The following is a 16,310-nucleotide window of genomic DNA, read 5'->3' on the forward strand; positions in this document are numbered from 1 at the left end:
CGCCGTGGGGCTGCGGAGATGCTGGGCCCACCTCGTGGGATGACTGTCGGGGCTGCTCCCCGTGTGCCGTCGTCTGGGGCCCCCCTCTCTCTAGTGTTGGCAGGTAGGCTGCACGCTGTGCTGTCCACCCTGGTTTTCTCTTTCTTTTCTCTTGTGGCCCCACTGGGTCCTCCTGCGGCACACGGGCTCCCCATGTTGCTGCTGGAAGGCTTCTCTCATCACCCCACAACATGTGGGATCTTAGTTCCCTGACCAGGGATTGAACCTGCATCCTCTGAATTGGAAGACGGATGCTTAACCTCTGGACCACCAAGGAAGTCCCCAACCCTGGTTCCCTTGATGCTGAGTTAAGCCTACACTTCCTGCTGGACAATTAGCCATTTTATCTGCCACTCACAGAACCCCGTGCAGGAGGGGGCACCTAGGCACCTTGGGATGCCTTGGCAGGGGGCCCTTCAGCTTCCACACCCTCCCTGTCAGAGCACTGGAACCACACCTGGGATTTCAGGGGGAAGGGCGGGCCTCACCCTGGGGCAGCCCCTGGGCACAGAGTTAGCTTCTGGGCATCTGGGTGGCCGTGGCTCAAGCTGCTGCATCAATCGCGTGAGCAGGGTCAGACCATCTCCGCCCACAGGCTTGGGGTGAAGTCACTGTGATGTGCATGCTAAGCCCCACACTCAGCTGCCTTTATCTGAAAGCTGGAGCTTATCTTAAATGCACTAAGCTCTTTTGCCCTAAGAAGTGGCAGCTGATGTGTGGTGTGAGCTGGCTGTGACAGCTGACGGGGGACAGTTGACTTTGCGGCTGTCAAGAACAATAACATGGACAAAGGGCTCTTTCCCCCCATTTCCTAAAATGTCTACTCAGCCAAAAGGACGTCCAGTAGTCACTTTGCTTGAAGAGGAAACATTCATTTGTGAGGAGCGTCGACCTGAAAACCAGTCACAGCCTAAAAGTTAACAGTTATGTTTTTTTCAGTGGAGATTTTTAGGATTTAAGCCCAGGAGGCAGCATCTCAAGTGACTCTGAGAGAACAGCTCAGAGGAGGCGAGTGAAAGTCACTCAGTCGTGTCCAACTCTTTGTGACCGCATGGACTGTACAGTCCATGGAATTCTTTAGGCCAAAATACTGGAGTGGGTAGCCTGTCCCTTTCCAGGGGACCTTCCCAACCTGGGGATCAAACCCAGGTCTCCCACATGGCAGGCAGATTCAGTTTTGCAAAAAAGAGAGGTAGTCTGAACATCAAAAGATTGTTGTGCATTAAAGAAAACAAGATAACCTAAGTTAAGGAATTTAGTGCCTTTCTGTGTATGGGAAGATGCGAGAGTCTGGGCTCACTGCAACCGTTCCTTTCATACGCACCTCAGCCGTCCCGGGCCGCTGTCCTGCGCTTTTCACTTCCTGAGCTTCCTTCGGGTTCAGCGTGGGGAGCGGCTGCGGGCTGGCGGCTGCTGGATGGCAGGCGTTCTTTCCTCCCCGAGCTGCCTCGGGGCTCATGGGCTCACGCTGGGGGGCTGCAGGCACTGATGACTCTGCCATCCTTGTTTACTGGTATGACGGGAAATACTCTGTTTCTCGGGAGGGTACATTTTTGATGGGAAGAATTTGGCTGTTTCAAGATTGTAGCTGTGAAACTTCCTGAGGAACAAGCTTTGAAAGTGCTCCAGATCGAACTGCTGAGTCCTCACCATTTGTGACGAGGTTTGTGTTTTGGCGCCTGGGGCAGCGGGGCTGGTACTGCAGGAGTTTGCGCAAGCTCTGGGCGATGATGAAGGACAGGGATGCCCAGCAGGCTGCAGCCCACGGAGTCGCAAAGAGGTGGACATGACCAAGTGACTGAACTGGGGATGGGCAACATTTCAGGTTCTCTGTGAAGGAGCCCCGGTGGGTGCGAGGGCTGGGCTGGAATCCCCAGTGTCCCTCCCTCAGCAGGCCTTGTGCAGGTGGTCCGCCCAGGGGTCTCTGCAGCCCACCTCAGCATCCTCACCATGAGCCAGGGCTGACAAGAGTGCCTGCTGCCTGGAAGTGGGGGCTGGAGGCCCTCGTGCAATGAAGCCTAGGCCAGTGTGGCACACACAGGCACTGCGGGCAGGGCGTCGTGTACCATGGACAGAGGAGGAGAGGAAGCTGTGAGGTGGGCAGAGGCTGGGCACCTGGGGGCTTGACGTGAAGGTGAGGCCATGTGTGCAGGCAGCAGGGAGACAGACAGACAGACAGAAGGGAGGAGATGTGGGGCAGGTGTGTGCACCATAGTCTGAAGGCCCGAAGCCTGACCCCAAGGTGCTGGCCGGGCCACACTCCGTCAGAGGACTCAGGGGAGGCCCGCCTGCCTGTTCCAGCTCCTGGGGCCTTGGGTGTTCTGGGCTTGTGGCCGCGCCACCCCAGTCTCGGCCTCTGTCGTCACTTGGCTTCCCCTCATCTTCCGTGACTGTCACCAGTCCCCTCTTATTCTAAGGTCACGAGGCAGTGGGGGGAGGCCCCTAACCCAGTCTGGCCTCAGGTGCGCTGGCTGACATCTGCTGAGACCCTGTTTCCAGATGACCCGTGTTCACAGATTCCAGGGGTTAGGACTTGACGCTGCTTTAGGGGCACGAGTCACCCGCACAGGCGGCAGTGGGGCCACAGAGCCGACAGCCTGGCCCCTCGGCGTTACTGCAGACAAACCCATGGGGACCATCCTTCCTCCTTTTTAGCGACTCAGAAGCCCAGGGTTTGGCAAAGTTGTGAGCAAAGGAAGAAGCCTTTGTTGTCTTTCCTCAAGGGACACCTGCCCAGACCACCGCCCGTTTGGCCAACCTCCTACTCCAGTTTTGAATTCTGCTGACCCCAACGTCCCTAATGTTTCATTGCACCTTAAACATCGCATGGAAGGGATGCTCCTGACATCAGTACTCCTGGACTGGCTCCACCCTCCAGACCATCATTTAACTGGTCCAGGAGGCAGCAGTCCCCTCTTTGGGCTGGTCTGGAGGTGTCCTGGCTCCCAGGCGGGCTGCCTCGTCCCCGGGAAGAAGGCGAGGCCTGACATGTCCCCTCCCACCCCCAGCGCATCTTGGAGCTGGAAGCAATGCTGTACGATGCCCTGCAGCAGGAGGCCGGGGCCAAAGTGGCCGAGCTGCTATCGGAGGAGGAGCGCGAGAAGCTCGGGGTGGCGGTAGAGCAGTGGAAGCGCCAGGTCATGAGCGAGCTGCGCGAGCGGGACGCCCAGATCCTGCGGGAGCGCATGGAGCTCTTGCAACTGGCGCAACAGGTGCGGGAGGGGCGTGGTGCCACGGGGGTGGGGCCTACGGGAGGGGCGTGGTGCCTCGGGGGTGGGGCCTACGGGAGGGGCGTGGTGCCACGGGGGAGGGGCCTACGGGAGGGGCGTGGGGCCTACGGGAGGGGCGTGGTGCCACGGGGGTGGGGCCTACGGGAGGGGCGTGGTGCCACGGGGGAGGGGCCTACAGGAGGGGCGTGGGGCCTACGGGAGGGGCGTGGTGCCACGGGGGTGGGGCCTACGGGAGGGGCGTGGTGCCTCGGGGGTGGGGCCTACGGGAGGGGCGTGGTGCCACGGGGGTGGGGCCTACGGGAGGGGCGTGGTGCCACGGGGGAGGGGCCTACGGGAGGGGCGTGGGGCCTACGGGAGGGGCGTGGTGCCACGGGGGTGGGGCCTACGGGAGGGGCGTGGTGCCTCGGGGGTGGGGCCTACGGGAGGGGCGTGGTGCCACGGGGGTGGGGCCTACGGGAGGGGCGTGGTGCCACGGGGGTGGGGCCTACGGGAGGGGCATGGTGCCACGGGGGTGGGGCCTACGGGAGGGGCGTGGTGCCACGGGGGTGGGGCCTACGGGAGGGGCGTGGTGCCTCGGGGGTGGGGCCTACGGGAGGGGTGTGGTGCCACGGGGGTGGGGCCTACGGGAGGGGCGTGGGGCCTACGGGAGGGGCGTGGTGCCACGGGGGTGGGGCCTACGGGAGGGGCGTGGTGCCACGGGGGTGGGGCCTACGGGAGGGGCGTGGGGCCTACGGGAGGGGCGTGGTGCCACGGGGGTGGGGCCTACGGGAGGGGCGTGGTGCCACGGGGGTGGGGCCTACGGGAGGGGCGTGGGGCCACGGGGGTGGGGCCTACGGGAGGGGCGTGGTGCCTCGGGGGTGGGGCCTACGGGAGGGGCGTGGTGCCTCGGGGTGGGGCACCGCGGGGTGGGGCCTACGGGAGGGGCGGGGCATCGCAGGGCCAGGGGTGACCAGCTGGGGCAGTCCTTCTCGTGGCCTCGCCTTCTGATGGCCATGCCTCCAAGGACCATATCTTCCTGGCCAGGGCCTTCCACTGGCTGAGCCCTCCCAGCTGCCCTTGTAATGGACACACCCAGTGGCCATCCTCTCCACTAGCCTTGCCCATGGGGGGCCCTCCCAGACTGCCTGTTCCAGACCAGCCTGTTGGGCCATGCTGCCCAGGCTTCTGGGTGGTACATCCCCCTTCTGGGGCCCCTAATGCCAGTCTCTTCCCTGACTCCTCCCTCAATGGTAAGATCTGGAGAAGGTGTTGTCTGGGGGACAGCGAGCAGTCCCTGGGCCTGGGACTTGGGGACATTCTCCCGACCTTCAGGCACTTGGTCTTGGGCCAGTCTGGCCAGTCCATTTTTCTGGCCAGTTCATTTCTAAGGGAGGATGAGGGACCCTGGCAGACTAGCAGCCTTGGTGTGTGAGACCTGCCTCAGTCCCCTGCGTGGGCAGCGTGGCCTGGAAGAAGCCTCGTGGCTGCGCTCTGTGTTCGGATAAACTGGTGAGCCCGGGGGTCCTATGAGTGTCAGGGATGGCGTCTCACCAGAGGACTGTTGGCTACCAGGACCCTCGCTGTCAGATCCAAGGTGGTCAGTGTGAGGACCCCTCACTCCCTTCAGATGGGCAGTGTCAGAGCCCAGGTTCATCCAGGGTCCAGGCCAGGCATCCAGGTCAGGCATGGATACACGCGTCCATCTGACCGACTCTGCACCACAGTGAAAACTAGGCTTTCCAACTGTGCGGTCAACCATACCAGCAAAGTCCTCCCCATGACTGGCTCTGCGACCCTTCAGGCTGCTCCTTGGGCTGCTGTAGTGATGTCTGGGAAGGACCATGAATCGGGCCCTTACCGTTTGCTTGGGCTCTAGCATAGTGATTTGTGATCTGAAGGTGCAGGAGGTGGGAGTGTGGCCGGGGCTGGCGGGGGCAGGTGCCCGCTCTTTTGTTGGAGCAAAGAACAGACTCAGAGAGGCTGTGTCAGAGAAACTGAGGCAGGCACGTTTCAGCCGAAGCCCCAGAAGTCGGGGGGGAGGGCAGCCAAGGCCAGACCCTCTCCCGCGGACGCTCTGGCAGCTGCTCTGTGGGATGTGCCCACCGAGTGCATGGGTGAAAATCCTGAAAGACCTTTCCCTACTTGGTTTCCCAAATATTCTGATTATTAAGGATTTTCCTCCTTTGAACATTGCAGAGAATTAAAGAATTAGAAGAAAGAATAGAAGCCCAGAAGAGACAAATAAAGGAACTGGAGGAAAAGGTAAGTAAAGTCAGTGTGAACTTGGGGCTGACACATGGAGAAGGGCGGCAGCTCCCAGTTTCCCACGGCACTGGTCTGGGCAGAAAGAGGCTCCGAACCAGGGGCTGGAGCACGGGGTCTGGGAACACCCTGGCCTCGATGACCCAGCCACGCCACCCCCAGAACCGTGCCTCTCGCGGCCTCAGTGTCCCAGCTTCGGGGGTACCTCTGGGCCAGTGGCCAGGGCCCTTTCATGAGAGCCCTTTACTGTGGCTCCTGAGTTGGCAAGCTCTGGGTGCTGGGGCACAGCTGGTTTGGGGCCATGTGACTCGGGGTCAGGGAGGCCCGTCCAGCTCTTCCCCCAACCCCTGGCTCTTTGAGTCCCAACAAGGTGGATGGAGCGCCTGTGGGGACAATCCTGGCTCTTCCTGTGAGGCTCCCTGAGTTCTAGGACAGTTAGATGTTTTATTTTTAATTTAAATTTTGTTTTCTGTGATTTAGGATGTTTCAATGGCTTCTGGTGGGCTTTCCTGGTGGCTCAGCAGTAGAGAACCTGCCTGCAATGCAGGAGACGTGGGTTCAATCCCTAGGTTGGGGAGATCCCCTGGAGAAGGAAATGGCAACCCACTCCATATTCTGGCCTGGGAAACCCCGTGCACAGAGGAGCCTAGCGGGCTACAGTCCAAGGGGTCGCAGAGAGTCGGACGCGACTGAGCGACCAGCACGAGTACAAAGGGCCACCCCCGCCCGGTAGCCCCTGGAGCTGGTCCCCCCCATGCCCCCTCCCTGCCCACCCTCCTGTGGACAAAACCGGCCCATTCCGTGGGCGCTCTACCGCCATCTGCCGAACAGTCTTGGTGGTAACTTGCAAATCCGGAGCCCGCGACAGGCCCCTGGAGCCCTAGGGGCGGGGCACGACTTGCCAGGCAGAGAGGAGCCTGGGAGCCAAGACGCGCCTGCCCCCTGGGTGGGTGCAGACAGGCACCAGGCTCGCGCGGCGCTGGGGAGGAGAGGCGAGCGCACAGCCTCGCGGTGGTGCCGTCCCTGCCTCCTTTTCCATCTTAAAGTGAGAGCATTTGTTTGCATTAAATGCTCGAATTTTTTAAATTGGGTGTTTACTCTTAATCTAGCTGAAGGGGCTCCGCTTTTCCAAGCAGCTGTACCACGGCCAGATTTTCTCTTGTGTCTAAATTGGCTGGGCCCCTCCCCCAACACCCGCGGCCAGATTTTCTCTTGTGTCTAAATTGGCCGGGCCCCTCCCCCAACCCAAAAGGAGGGTTTCTGAGTGTGAAATCTATTCAGCGTGTTGGCTGTGCTTTATCACTTATAATGGGACTGAGACTAAAATATTGTCCCGGAGTGCTGGTGTTTGCCTGGCACTTGGCACATCTTTCCATCCGTAAGACTTCCATCATCATTATAGCCAGTTAGCACCCTCAGCATCAGCCCGGCGACAGGTCCAGATGGGCGGGTCCCCACTCCCCCCAGCCCAGAGGCAAGGTGACCGGCAGAGGCTCCCTCCTGACTGTCGCCTTCAGCCCGTCCTCTGGACGGTGTGGGGCCCCAGAGCACAGTCCCCAGGGACAGACAGCGTGGTCACTTCAGACGCAGGTGTCCCCATGGCCCCTCGCAGCTCAGCCCTTAACCCGCTGGACACAGCGCGCCAGGACCTGCTCCTGACCCCCGGCTGGCTGCTCCGTGTCGCTCTGTCTGTGGTCACACGTTCGTTCTTGCCAGAAACTCTACAAACTCTCTTTTCTTTCTTTCCTTCCATGTCTCCGCCCTCCCCTTTCCTTTTCAGTTTCTATTTTTGTTCTTGTTTTTCTCCTTAGCTTTCATTCTGTGGTCATAGCTCGCCTGGGCACTCTGGCGTGGTGAGTATTTTTTGTCCACGTCCCGGGGACCAGCAGAGCCCCCACTTTCCGTAAGCAGGAGGGGCTTCCTGGAGGCAACACCCAGGGCCCGCACAGGTCCTAGAGGGGAGGGTCTGCCATCATCAGAGGGGAAGGGGTGCTCGCCTTCCTGGAGAAGGTCCCCGAGGGACCTCCCAGGGCAGAGATGTGTGCACACGCTCCCTGTTCTCTGCTCCGGGCAGCTCGGCAGGAGCCAGCGCTGGGGGGTTGGTGACTTTTCTCCTTTGTGTATCAAGTTCGATCTGGGGTGACGCTGGGAGATTTGGCCAGGACCCCCGCCTTCCCGACAAGCTGGGCTCACTCAGGACGTCACCGTCCTCCTAGGCTGTGACGCTGTGCCTGCGACTTTCAGCCCGAGGCGCACGTGAACGCTTGGCCACTGTCCCCTTCCCAAACAAGACCTCATCATCCGTCTCTGTCTGTGGGCGCCCCCCGCCCCCGCCAGAGGGCCTTTCCTCTGCAGCAGAGCCATCCTTCCCGGCGCCCTGTCCCTCCAGCCCCTTCCCTCTCGCCCTGCCACCTTCCTGACCTGTGTCCTGCGTCTCTCCCTCCAGCCCCCCTTTCCTCCAGCTTTACCGGAGAGCGGCGGGTGCCCGTCCCTGAAGACTCGGGGGGAGCCGGCCTCTGCAGACCCCCTGCTGTCGAGGAGGAGGGAGAGAGGGGGTCTCTGAGCACCTCCGAGGGGACTGTTCACTTTGATGAGCCGGAATTAGAACTCGTTTTCCGACTGGGCTTCTCTGAAGAGGCCTGGTCTTGGCTGCGGACCCCAGGTCCTTGCTTGGGACACAGCCCCCGGCCCCACTTACAGGGACACGCGGGGCCCCTGCTGGCGGGTGCCCAGGCCACTTCGGTGCAGGAGCCCCGGCCCCTGCCTCCCCTGGTTCCCTCAGTGACCGCAACAGGAGTCGGAAGAGAGGGCGGACTCCCAGAAACAACGCAGGTGGCCCGCAGCACGCCGCGGCGGGGCTGCTGCCACGACGGGGACCTCGTCCAGGGCACCTGGGCGGCTCATGGAGCATCTCCAGTGTGGTTCCCCGGGTCTCCCGGGCCAGCTGTGAAGACACTGCAACTCGCTCGCCGGGGTCCTGGGCACTTGCCAACCGACGCACGCGGCCACCCTGCTGTGTTAAACGCTGTTGCCAGTGGGAATAGAACCGTGGATGCCACGGTGCCACTGGACCCCGCCCTGAGCTGCGCCGAGGGACTGGTCAGAGCGAGAACTGAGGAGCTGATGGAGGGAGCTGGGACGAGAAGGGCGGGGTGGCTGGACAGGGCAGGGCCTCACTGGAGATGCAGGGGCCAGAGGCTGTCTCGGGCGGCACAGACCCGGGCACCGCAGAGACAGGCCCAGTGCAGCCGAAGCCACCCGGTCCAGAGCTGCAGCCTTCATGCTCCAGGGGCAGTGCCCGGCAAGGACCACAGTGCCCATAGGTCTGCGGTTGAGAAGGGGGCCCGACGCCCAGCTGGCAGCAGGTGAGGCTCAGCTGTCATCCCTGGGACATGACACCTTCCCTCCCACCCTGCGGGGTGCCCACTCACCTTTGGGTCTGTGGGATCCCGCCTCCTGGGGTGGGGGCGGTCGGCCCCCTCTGAGGTTCAGCTTGCCGGGACGCTGGCCCTGCAGCGGGAGCCCTGGTGTCTATGCAGGCGGGTGAGGGCAAGGTGGGCATGGGGTGGTCCCAGAGGTGCTGACTGTATTGTGGGTGTCCTCTGCCCAGGCCCAGGGCACCCCCCAAGAAGGCCAGCCAAGGGGCCTACGCGTGGTCACAGGGCATGTCCCTGAGCCACAGGGGCGGCCTCAGCTCAGCTCCCAGCAGAAGAGGCCCCCGGCCCCTCCTGCCCACCCAGCCCCACCCCGCACCCCAGGCCTTTCGACCTGCCTTCCCACCCCATCTGGCTGGGCCCAGAAACTCCGAAACATTTTCTTGTGGCACAGCCCCTCTCTCTGCCATGACTCCCAGCTCAGCAGGCCTCCCTGTGTCCCCAGGGCATCACCTCCTCCCACCCCAGGGCTTGGAGGTGCCCTGGGGCAGCCGGCAGGTCAACCCCATGGCGGGGTCAGGATCTGGGTGGGTGGGCGCTCCTGGGGAGCTTTTCTCTCTACATGTTTCTGGGTGATGTGGGGCGGCTTGGGGGTGCAGTTCTGTTTTCTGGGTCTGTAGGAGTGATAAGGGGCCCCGTCTCCCCCACCCCTTCCCATCACAGAGCCAGCTGAACCTCTGGCAGTGGGGCTGCAGGGCCCTCGAGACGCAGCCCCATGTAGAGAAGGGAGTCAGACAGAGCAGAGGCCAGAGTGAGACCACTGCCCGCTCCCTAGACGGGGCTTTAAGACATTCGGCTCTTTCACTCAGTTCCTCTAAGGAAGCCCGTCTCTTGAAGCCACGTGCAGTCAGCCTGGTGCGGGGCCTGGGCCCGGCTGGGGACGCACGAGCACAGCCTCTGGCTGGAAAAGGCCACTTGGGAGCTGGTTCTGGAGTGGAGCCTGGTCCCCCATCCTTGTCCACACATGGGCCCTCCAACCTGAGCACCCCTTCAAGGCCCAGTCCCTGGAACTTGGGGTCCCTGGAGCTCGTGGTCCCTGGAGCTCACGGTCCCTGACCTTGGGGTCCCTGGAGCTCAGGATTCCTGGATCTCGTGGTCCCTGGAGCTTGGGGTCCCTGACCTTGGGGTCCCTGGAGCTCAGGATTCCTGGATCTCATGGTCCCTGGAGCTCGGGGTCCCTGGAGCTTGAGGTCCCTGGCCTTGGGGTCCCTGGAGCTCAGGGTCCCTGGATCTTTGGGTTCCTGGAGCTCAGGATTCCTGGATCTCGTGGTTCCTGGATCTTGGGGTCCCTGGAACTCGGGGTCCCTGGATCTTGGGGTCCCTGGAGCTCAGGATTCCTGGTTCTTGGGGTCCCTGGAGCTCAGGGTCCCTGGATCTTTGGGTTCCTGGAGCTCAGGATTCCTGGGTCTCATGGTCCCTGGAACTCAGGGTCCCTGACCTTGGGGTCCCTGGAGCTCAGGGTCCCTGGAGCTCAGGATTCCTGGATCTTGGGGTCCCTGGAGCTCAGGATTCCTGGATCTTGGGGTCCCTTGAGATACATGGGCTGCCCCATGTTACGTGAAGGCAAGTGCTGGGCGAGCACAGCCCGCTGTCACGTCCTGGCTTCAGAGGTCACCTGTAGCCAGTGAAGGACCATGAATACACGGCCGCAGCAATGCTGTGTCAAAATGGATGGTGCAGAGTCCCTGGAAGGACCCCACGGGTGGCAGGGTCGCCTCTGCCCCTTCAGGATCTTCCTCGCAGCCTTCCCCTGGAAAGCCAGCCCAGCTCTGCAGTCTGTCTTGCTGTGTGCGTGGCACGGGGGACCTGCCAGGGCTTGGAAGCCCACTTGGTGCCCCAGAACCGTGAGCAGGTCTCACCTGTGGAGGAGGCCAGGGCCAGGTACAGATGACTGGGTGCCTGAGGTGAGGGTCGGACGTCGGGGCGCTGGGCAGGCACGGCCTCCCTGGGGCCCAGGCAGCCTCCAGGACCTGAATGTTGATGGAGGCTCCCTTGGACGTCTGGAGAGAGACCCAGATGGGATTTGAACAACTCCTGCTCCCAGCATGCTCGTGTTGGGGTGGCCTTGGTGCAGGGCGGTGGGCATCACCATGTGGGGATGGAAGTGGGCTGCACGTCTCACATGGGGCTGTGGGGTGGTAGCACGCAGTGGGGGCCAGGGTCTCACTCTCAAGGACCCACGAACAAGCACGTTTTTCCTCCGCCAGCACCGCTGCCCGGAGACCGGGGAGAGGTCTGGGTCGCCAGCCAAAGTAGGAGGATATTGTATGAAGCAGTTGGCACCAAAGCATCCTCACCCTGGGTAGAAGTAGCGGATGTTCAGTGAGAGGGGTCCCACAGCCCACGCTTCCCTTCAGGGGGGCGGTGGGGGCAGCCACACCGCAACGATGATGCTTTGCATTTTCTCAGTCGAGGGGGAAGGGGACCGCTTTGTGGGTGCAGAGCTGGGGGCTGCGGATCTGCAGCTACTGACGGCAGCTCGCGGGAAACGTCGACCCCCGCGGGGGTTCCCCCATCACCTTCTGGCTCTCCAGTCTCCAGGGTGAGTCTGAGGCTGTCAGCAGAGTGCTGACGTCTAAATCCAGGATGTTCTGTGTTGTTATCGCCCATCCCGGCCCCGACCACTGACATGCTCCCACTAGACAGTGAGGGCCCCTCTCAGCCGGGGAGCAGACAGGGCCCGGGGCTTTCTGCACTGGAGACGTCGCTGGGAGGGGCTGGTTCCATGCACATTTGGTGCAGTACATGCATCACAAGTTACCAGATTCCTAAGCAAGCGTCCCCCTTCTCCCATCAGCTTTTTAAAAAGTCTTCTATTTTAAAATAGTTTCAGATTTAAAAGTTGCACAGATACCCTTCACCTAGCTTCCCCAGAGGTCCCTATCTCATGTCATCACAGCGCACTCTCCAAGCTCAGCTGGTCCACCCACTCTGTCCAGACAAGCGTTTTTTGCTTCAGGAGAAATAGGTTATGTGGTATTGGGCCTAAGAAAACCTTGCCAGATTCAAGGTCACCAATATTTTCTCCAGTGTTTCCTTCTGGAATTGTGTGGCTTTGTGTCTCACGTTCATATTCATGACGCTTTTTGAGTTTATGTTTGCATTTGGTGCATGGTTTTGGTCAAAGCACATTTTTTTGCAAGTGGTTGTCCATCTCTTGTCTCCTCCCACCCCCACTGTAAGGAACTCTTCTGTCTTTGAGTAAAATGCCTTCTGCTTGGCTGGTCCAAGCCCGCTCTGCAGTCAGCCTGGTCCTGGCTGGAGTGTTCTCCCCACCTCTGAGTCATCAAACTTGGGGAGGCAGGGGGTCAGAGCTGCTATCTGCTGGCGTCCTCCGTGCTGGCATGCCTAGTCCCCTCTGGGTCCTGGGGGTGGGGCTGGGGCTCCAGGTGCCTCGTCTGCCCAGCTCAGGGTCTGGAAGCCCGAGATGTGAGACTCAACTGTCAGCAGGGCAGATTTACAGCTCTCCCGGAGCAGGCACTGCATACTGATGAGCCCCGCTCCTGTGAGCCTGCTCACGCTGCCCTGAGACCCAGTGACCAGAAGTGATGGCTGTTGTCATTGTTGAAATTCAGGGAGGAGTCAGTCTTGCTCAGCAAACATCCACAGTTAACAGGCATTGTGGACACATGTGAGAGGAAGCCTTCATTCAAGCCATGTCTGTCATAGTCTCCATCATAACCTGATGAAATTGTCTTTTTAATTTCTGTATATTGTTTCATATTTAAGGAAAGACGTACAAGCCGAGCTGTTTATGTGCCTCCCAGAAGGTTCACCCAAGCGTGAACAGCAGCTCCCAGGCCGTTCGTCCTGGGGGCGGGGGAGCTGAACTCGGGTACAGCCCGCGGGTGATGGAGCCCCCAGACCCGGCACAGAGGGGCCGTGTCTGGGTGGCTTCGTCAGCCTGGGCTTCAGCCCCAAGGCGGGGGTAGGGGTGGAGAGGGAAGCAGGCTCGGGGCTGCGGCCAGACATGTGCTTGTCTGATGGCAGCTGACAAGCCCTGCACGGAGTATGGTGGCCAAGAAGTATAGGGCACCGCTATCCTGTGTGCTGACTCACAGGCCTGCACACACACACACACGCACACACGCACACACGCACGCACACTGCAGCCCTTGTCATGGAGTTTTCTTCCTCTTTGCTGCACAGACTTGCATGTGTCCTGACACTGGCTTTCTCCTGCCACTGGTCTCGGAATGGCCCTGGTGGGTGTTTCTGTAACATCTCTGGCTTCACTGACGTCTAACCTCCGACCCCCTCCCATACCTGCCTCTCCCTTCGGAGGTAACTGCCTTCTGACCCCTGGGGCCGCGCCCTGGGCAGAGCTTTGTGGCAGACACGTAGGTTTCTCAGGTGTAACTGTTACTGCTTCTGAAGTCCTTGTACGAGGCGTCATGCTTTTGGACACAGCGCAGTTCATTTCGCGGTGCCTAGGCTCACCTGTCCGGTGAGCCGTGTGTCTCCGTGTCTCGCTCCGGGAGGCCCTCGTGGGCCTCCACCGCCCTGGTGACGGGCATCTGGGTTTCGCCGCTGTGAACTTCGCGTGAAGTTTGTGGGTGTCCTGGTGCAGGAGTGTCTTCTGGGTGTCCCCCTGTGCTCATTAGCGGCCATCCAAAATATATAGCCTTGATATCAGGGGATACTGACAAACTCCTCCAGTTCCTGTTGGCTTTGGAGCAGCTTTTCCCTCCCTGTTTAGAATTTTGTGTTTACCTGACGGCAAAAGCCATTCTCTCATGCTGCTGGGACGTCTGCACGCGGTCTCAGGGAGAAGTGGGAGAGCTGACTGGAGGCCGATGGCTCCCCGCCCTGTTCTGTGCCCTGCTGCCTGATCTGCGCTGTGCAGTGGCAGCGCTTGGCCCGCGGCCAGCCGTCCAGCGCTTGTCATGCCGCCATCCCGCTTTAAGCAGTGTGGGCCCTCTCAGAGCGTGAGCACGAGGCCATTATTGAGAGAGGCGGCCGTTAGAGCAGGCGGCGCCAGGGGAGAGCCGGACGCCCCTTCTCCGACTGCCAGAGCAGCTCCTGGTCACCCAGACGGAAAACAAAACAGGAACCAAGGGTTGTATATGTGCGGGTCTGTGCGTGTGGTTGTGTGTGTAGGTCTGTGTGTGGTTGTGTATGTGCAGGTCTGTGCCTGTGGTTTTGTGTGTTCAAGTCTCTGTGTGGTTGTGTGTGCAGTTCTTTGTGTGTGGTTGTGTGTGCGGGTCTGTGTGCGGTTGTGTGTTTGGGTCTGTGTGTGGTCTTGTGTGTGTGGTCTGAATGTGGTATGTGTGTGGGTCTGTGTGTGAGGTTGTGTGTATATCAGTCTGTGTGTGATTGTGTGTGTGTGGGTCTGTGAGTGAGGTTGTGTGTGTATGGGTCTGTGTGTGGTTGTGTGTGTGCGGATCTGTGAGTGTGGTTGTGTGTACGAGTCTGTGCATGTGGTTGCGTGTACAGGTCTGTGAGTGTGGTGTGTGTGCGGGTCTGTGTGTGGTTGTGTGTGCGGGTCTGTGTGTGGTTGTGTGTGTGCGGGTCTGTGTGGTTGTGTGTGCGGGTCTGTGTGGTTGTGTGTGCGGGTCTGTGTGTGGTTGTGTGTGCAGGTCTGTGTGTGGTTGTGTGTGTGCGGCTCTGTGTGTGGTTGTGTGTGTGTGGGTCTGTTTGTGGTGGTGTGTGCGGGTCTGTGTGTGTGCCGGGCACGTGCATGGGGCAGCCATGTGGGATCTGGACAGGCAGCCTGCCCAGTCAGAGCAAGTGGGGGTGGGAGTGGGGGTCAGGCCTGTTGCCAGGTCTTCTGCCCGGTAGTCTGGGGGTTAGAGACGGGAGGCCTGTCCCAGTCAAGTTGATGAGCTAGGCATGGTGTGAGCACAGACCGTCACGGGCCGGAATGGATCGGCCCGCCTGCAGCGGGCTCTTACCTGTGGGGCACGGGGAGAACGGCCTGGTCGATGGCCTGGGGGCACTGACAGAAGCCCTGTCCCCCTCTGTGTGGTTGATGGAAAGGCCCTGCAGAGAGCTGACCGGGCGGCAGGGGGGACACTCAGCCAGGTCTGGGCGAGAGCATCTGTTTCTTCCTATTTCCCCCAAGTCGGAGCTTTGGGGAGGGAAGCCCTTGGCCCCAAACACGTGTTCTGTTGCTGCTGGTTTCTGTTGGAAATGCTAGGCTACGGTTTCCCAGAGTAGTAGCGCTCACGCGGAGGGTTTCTGGCTTTAACCTGTCCTCTTCTGTCCCATAAGCTGATTGAACTTGTATTTGCGTGGCTTACTTCTGAGGGCCTGGGACCGTGAGTAGGGGTGATGTTTGGGGGCAGAGAGCAAAGATCTGGGCTGCAGGGCGTTGCCCCTGCCACGTGGGCTCTGGGCCTCTGCCTGGCCCACCCCGTGTTTGGACCCGGGTTCACGTGCCTTGCGCGTATTTCTGGGCAACATGAGGCCCCCCACCTGCAGTTGGTTCCAACCCCAGGAAGGTTGGTCGCCCTGCCAACAACTTCATATTTCCCATCAGTTGAGGGGCCGATGGCTCGGGCTGTATTTTGACATAAATCCGCGTGCTGTTTCCTAACCCGTGTGTATGAAGGCACTTGCGTGTGTTGCCGATGGGTGTTACTGATGAGAGTTCTGCTTTTGCAGCTTTGAGCAGGGTTCTGACGTCTCTGTGCCCACTGGGCTGGGTGCCAACATAGAGACAGCCCTGCTGCCAGCTGGGTCGTGTCCAGCCCATGCCCTCCCGTCCCCTTGTCCCTCCTTCGTCCATCTTGGTGACGGTGACATAAACCCACTTAATGACGTTGGTTATCATTCTTCCTGAATGGTAACTCGAATGACCACTTGAATCCGTATCACCCGTCCTCCAGTGCAGCCCCGTATAGAAATATACATCGCAAGCCCTCCCTCCAGAAGGAAGGGTGAGGCTGCGGTTCTGGGTGCCCACCCTGATCGAGACATCACTGCCCCGCTGGGCTGGGAGCGATACATCCTGTGTCCCCGCTCCCCCACGATGTTCATTCTCATCTGTGCCCACGCACTGCCCTGTCCCCTCTCTGTGAAGCGCTGCACATGGGGATGTACCTGGCTCGCTCACGCTGTGGACAAACCTTTCGTGTGGACCTCAAGACACACTTAGACTGCCCTGGCCCCTAACACACAGTCAAATAAATGATGACCCAGCAAGTGGACAGGTGTGCTCACGGAGGCAAAGACCATGCCTCTCTGCTCTGCACCTCACAGCTTCTGGAAAAGCACCTCCAGGCTTCTGGAAAACAGTGGAAGGGAGGGCTCCTGGGTCCCCAAGAGACCCCCGCAGGCCCAGGGACCCACCAGGAGTCTTAGGACACAGCCCAGAGTGGAGCTCAAGCTCAGACTGTGCAGTGATGTCCTGCAGGGATGTGGC

At 60.6% G+C, this 16,310-nt stretch overlaps 1 protein-coding gene across 1 annotated transcript in view; it reads left to right on the forward strand.

Annotated features, from left to right (window-relative positions):
* Positions 1–8,089, forward strand: part of JAKMIP3 (Janus kinase and microtubule interacting protein 3) — a 57,217-nt gene extending 49,128 nt beyond the window's left edge. The window contains exons 19-21 of the mRNA XM_055560122.1: positions 3,048–3,251; positions 5,445–5,510; positions 7,957–8,089. Coding sequence (XP_055416097.1) covers positions 3,048–3,251; positions 5,445–5,510; positions 7,957–8,073 — 387 coding nt within the window. The 3' untranslated portion in view covers positions 8,074–8,089. The remainder of the gene's footprint in view (positions 1–3,047; positions 3,252–5,444; positions 5,511–7,956) is intronic.
* Positions 8,090–16,310: the final 8,221 nt, after the last annotated feature.

This window comes from Bubalus kerabau, chromosome 22 (genome assembly GCF_029407905.1).
Source record: "Bubalus kerabau isolate K-KA32 ecotype Philippines breed swamp buffalo chromosome 22, PCC_UOA_SB_1v2, whole genome shotgun sequence".
NCBI lineage: Eukaryota > Metazoa > Chordata > Mammalia > Artiodactyla > Bovidae > Bubalus > Bubalus kerabau.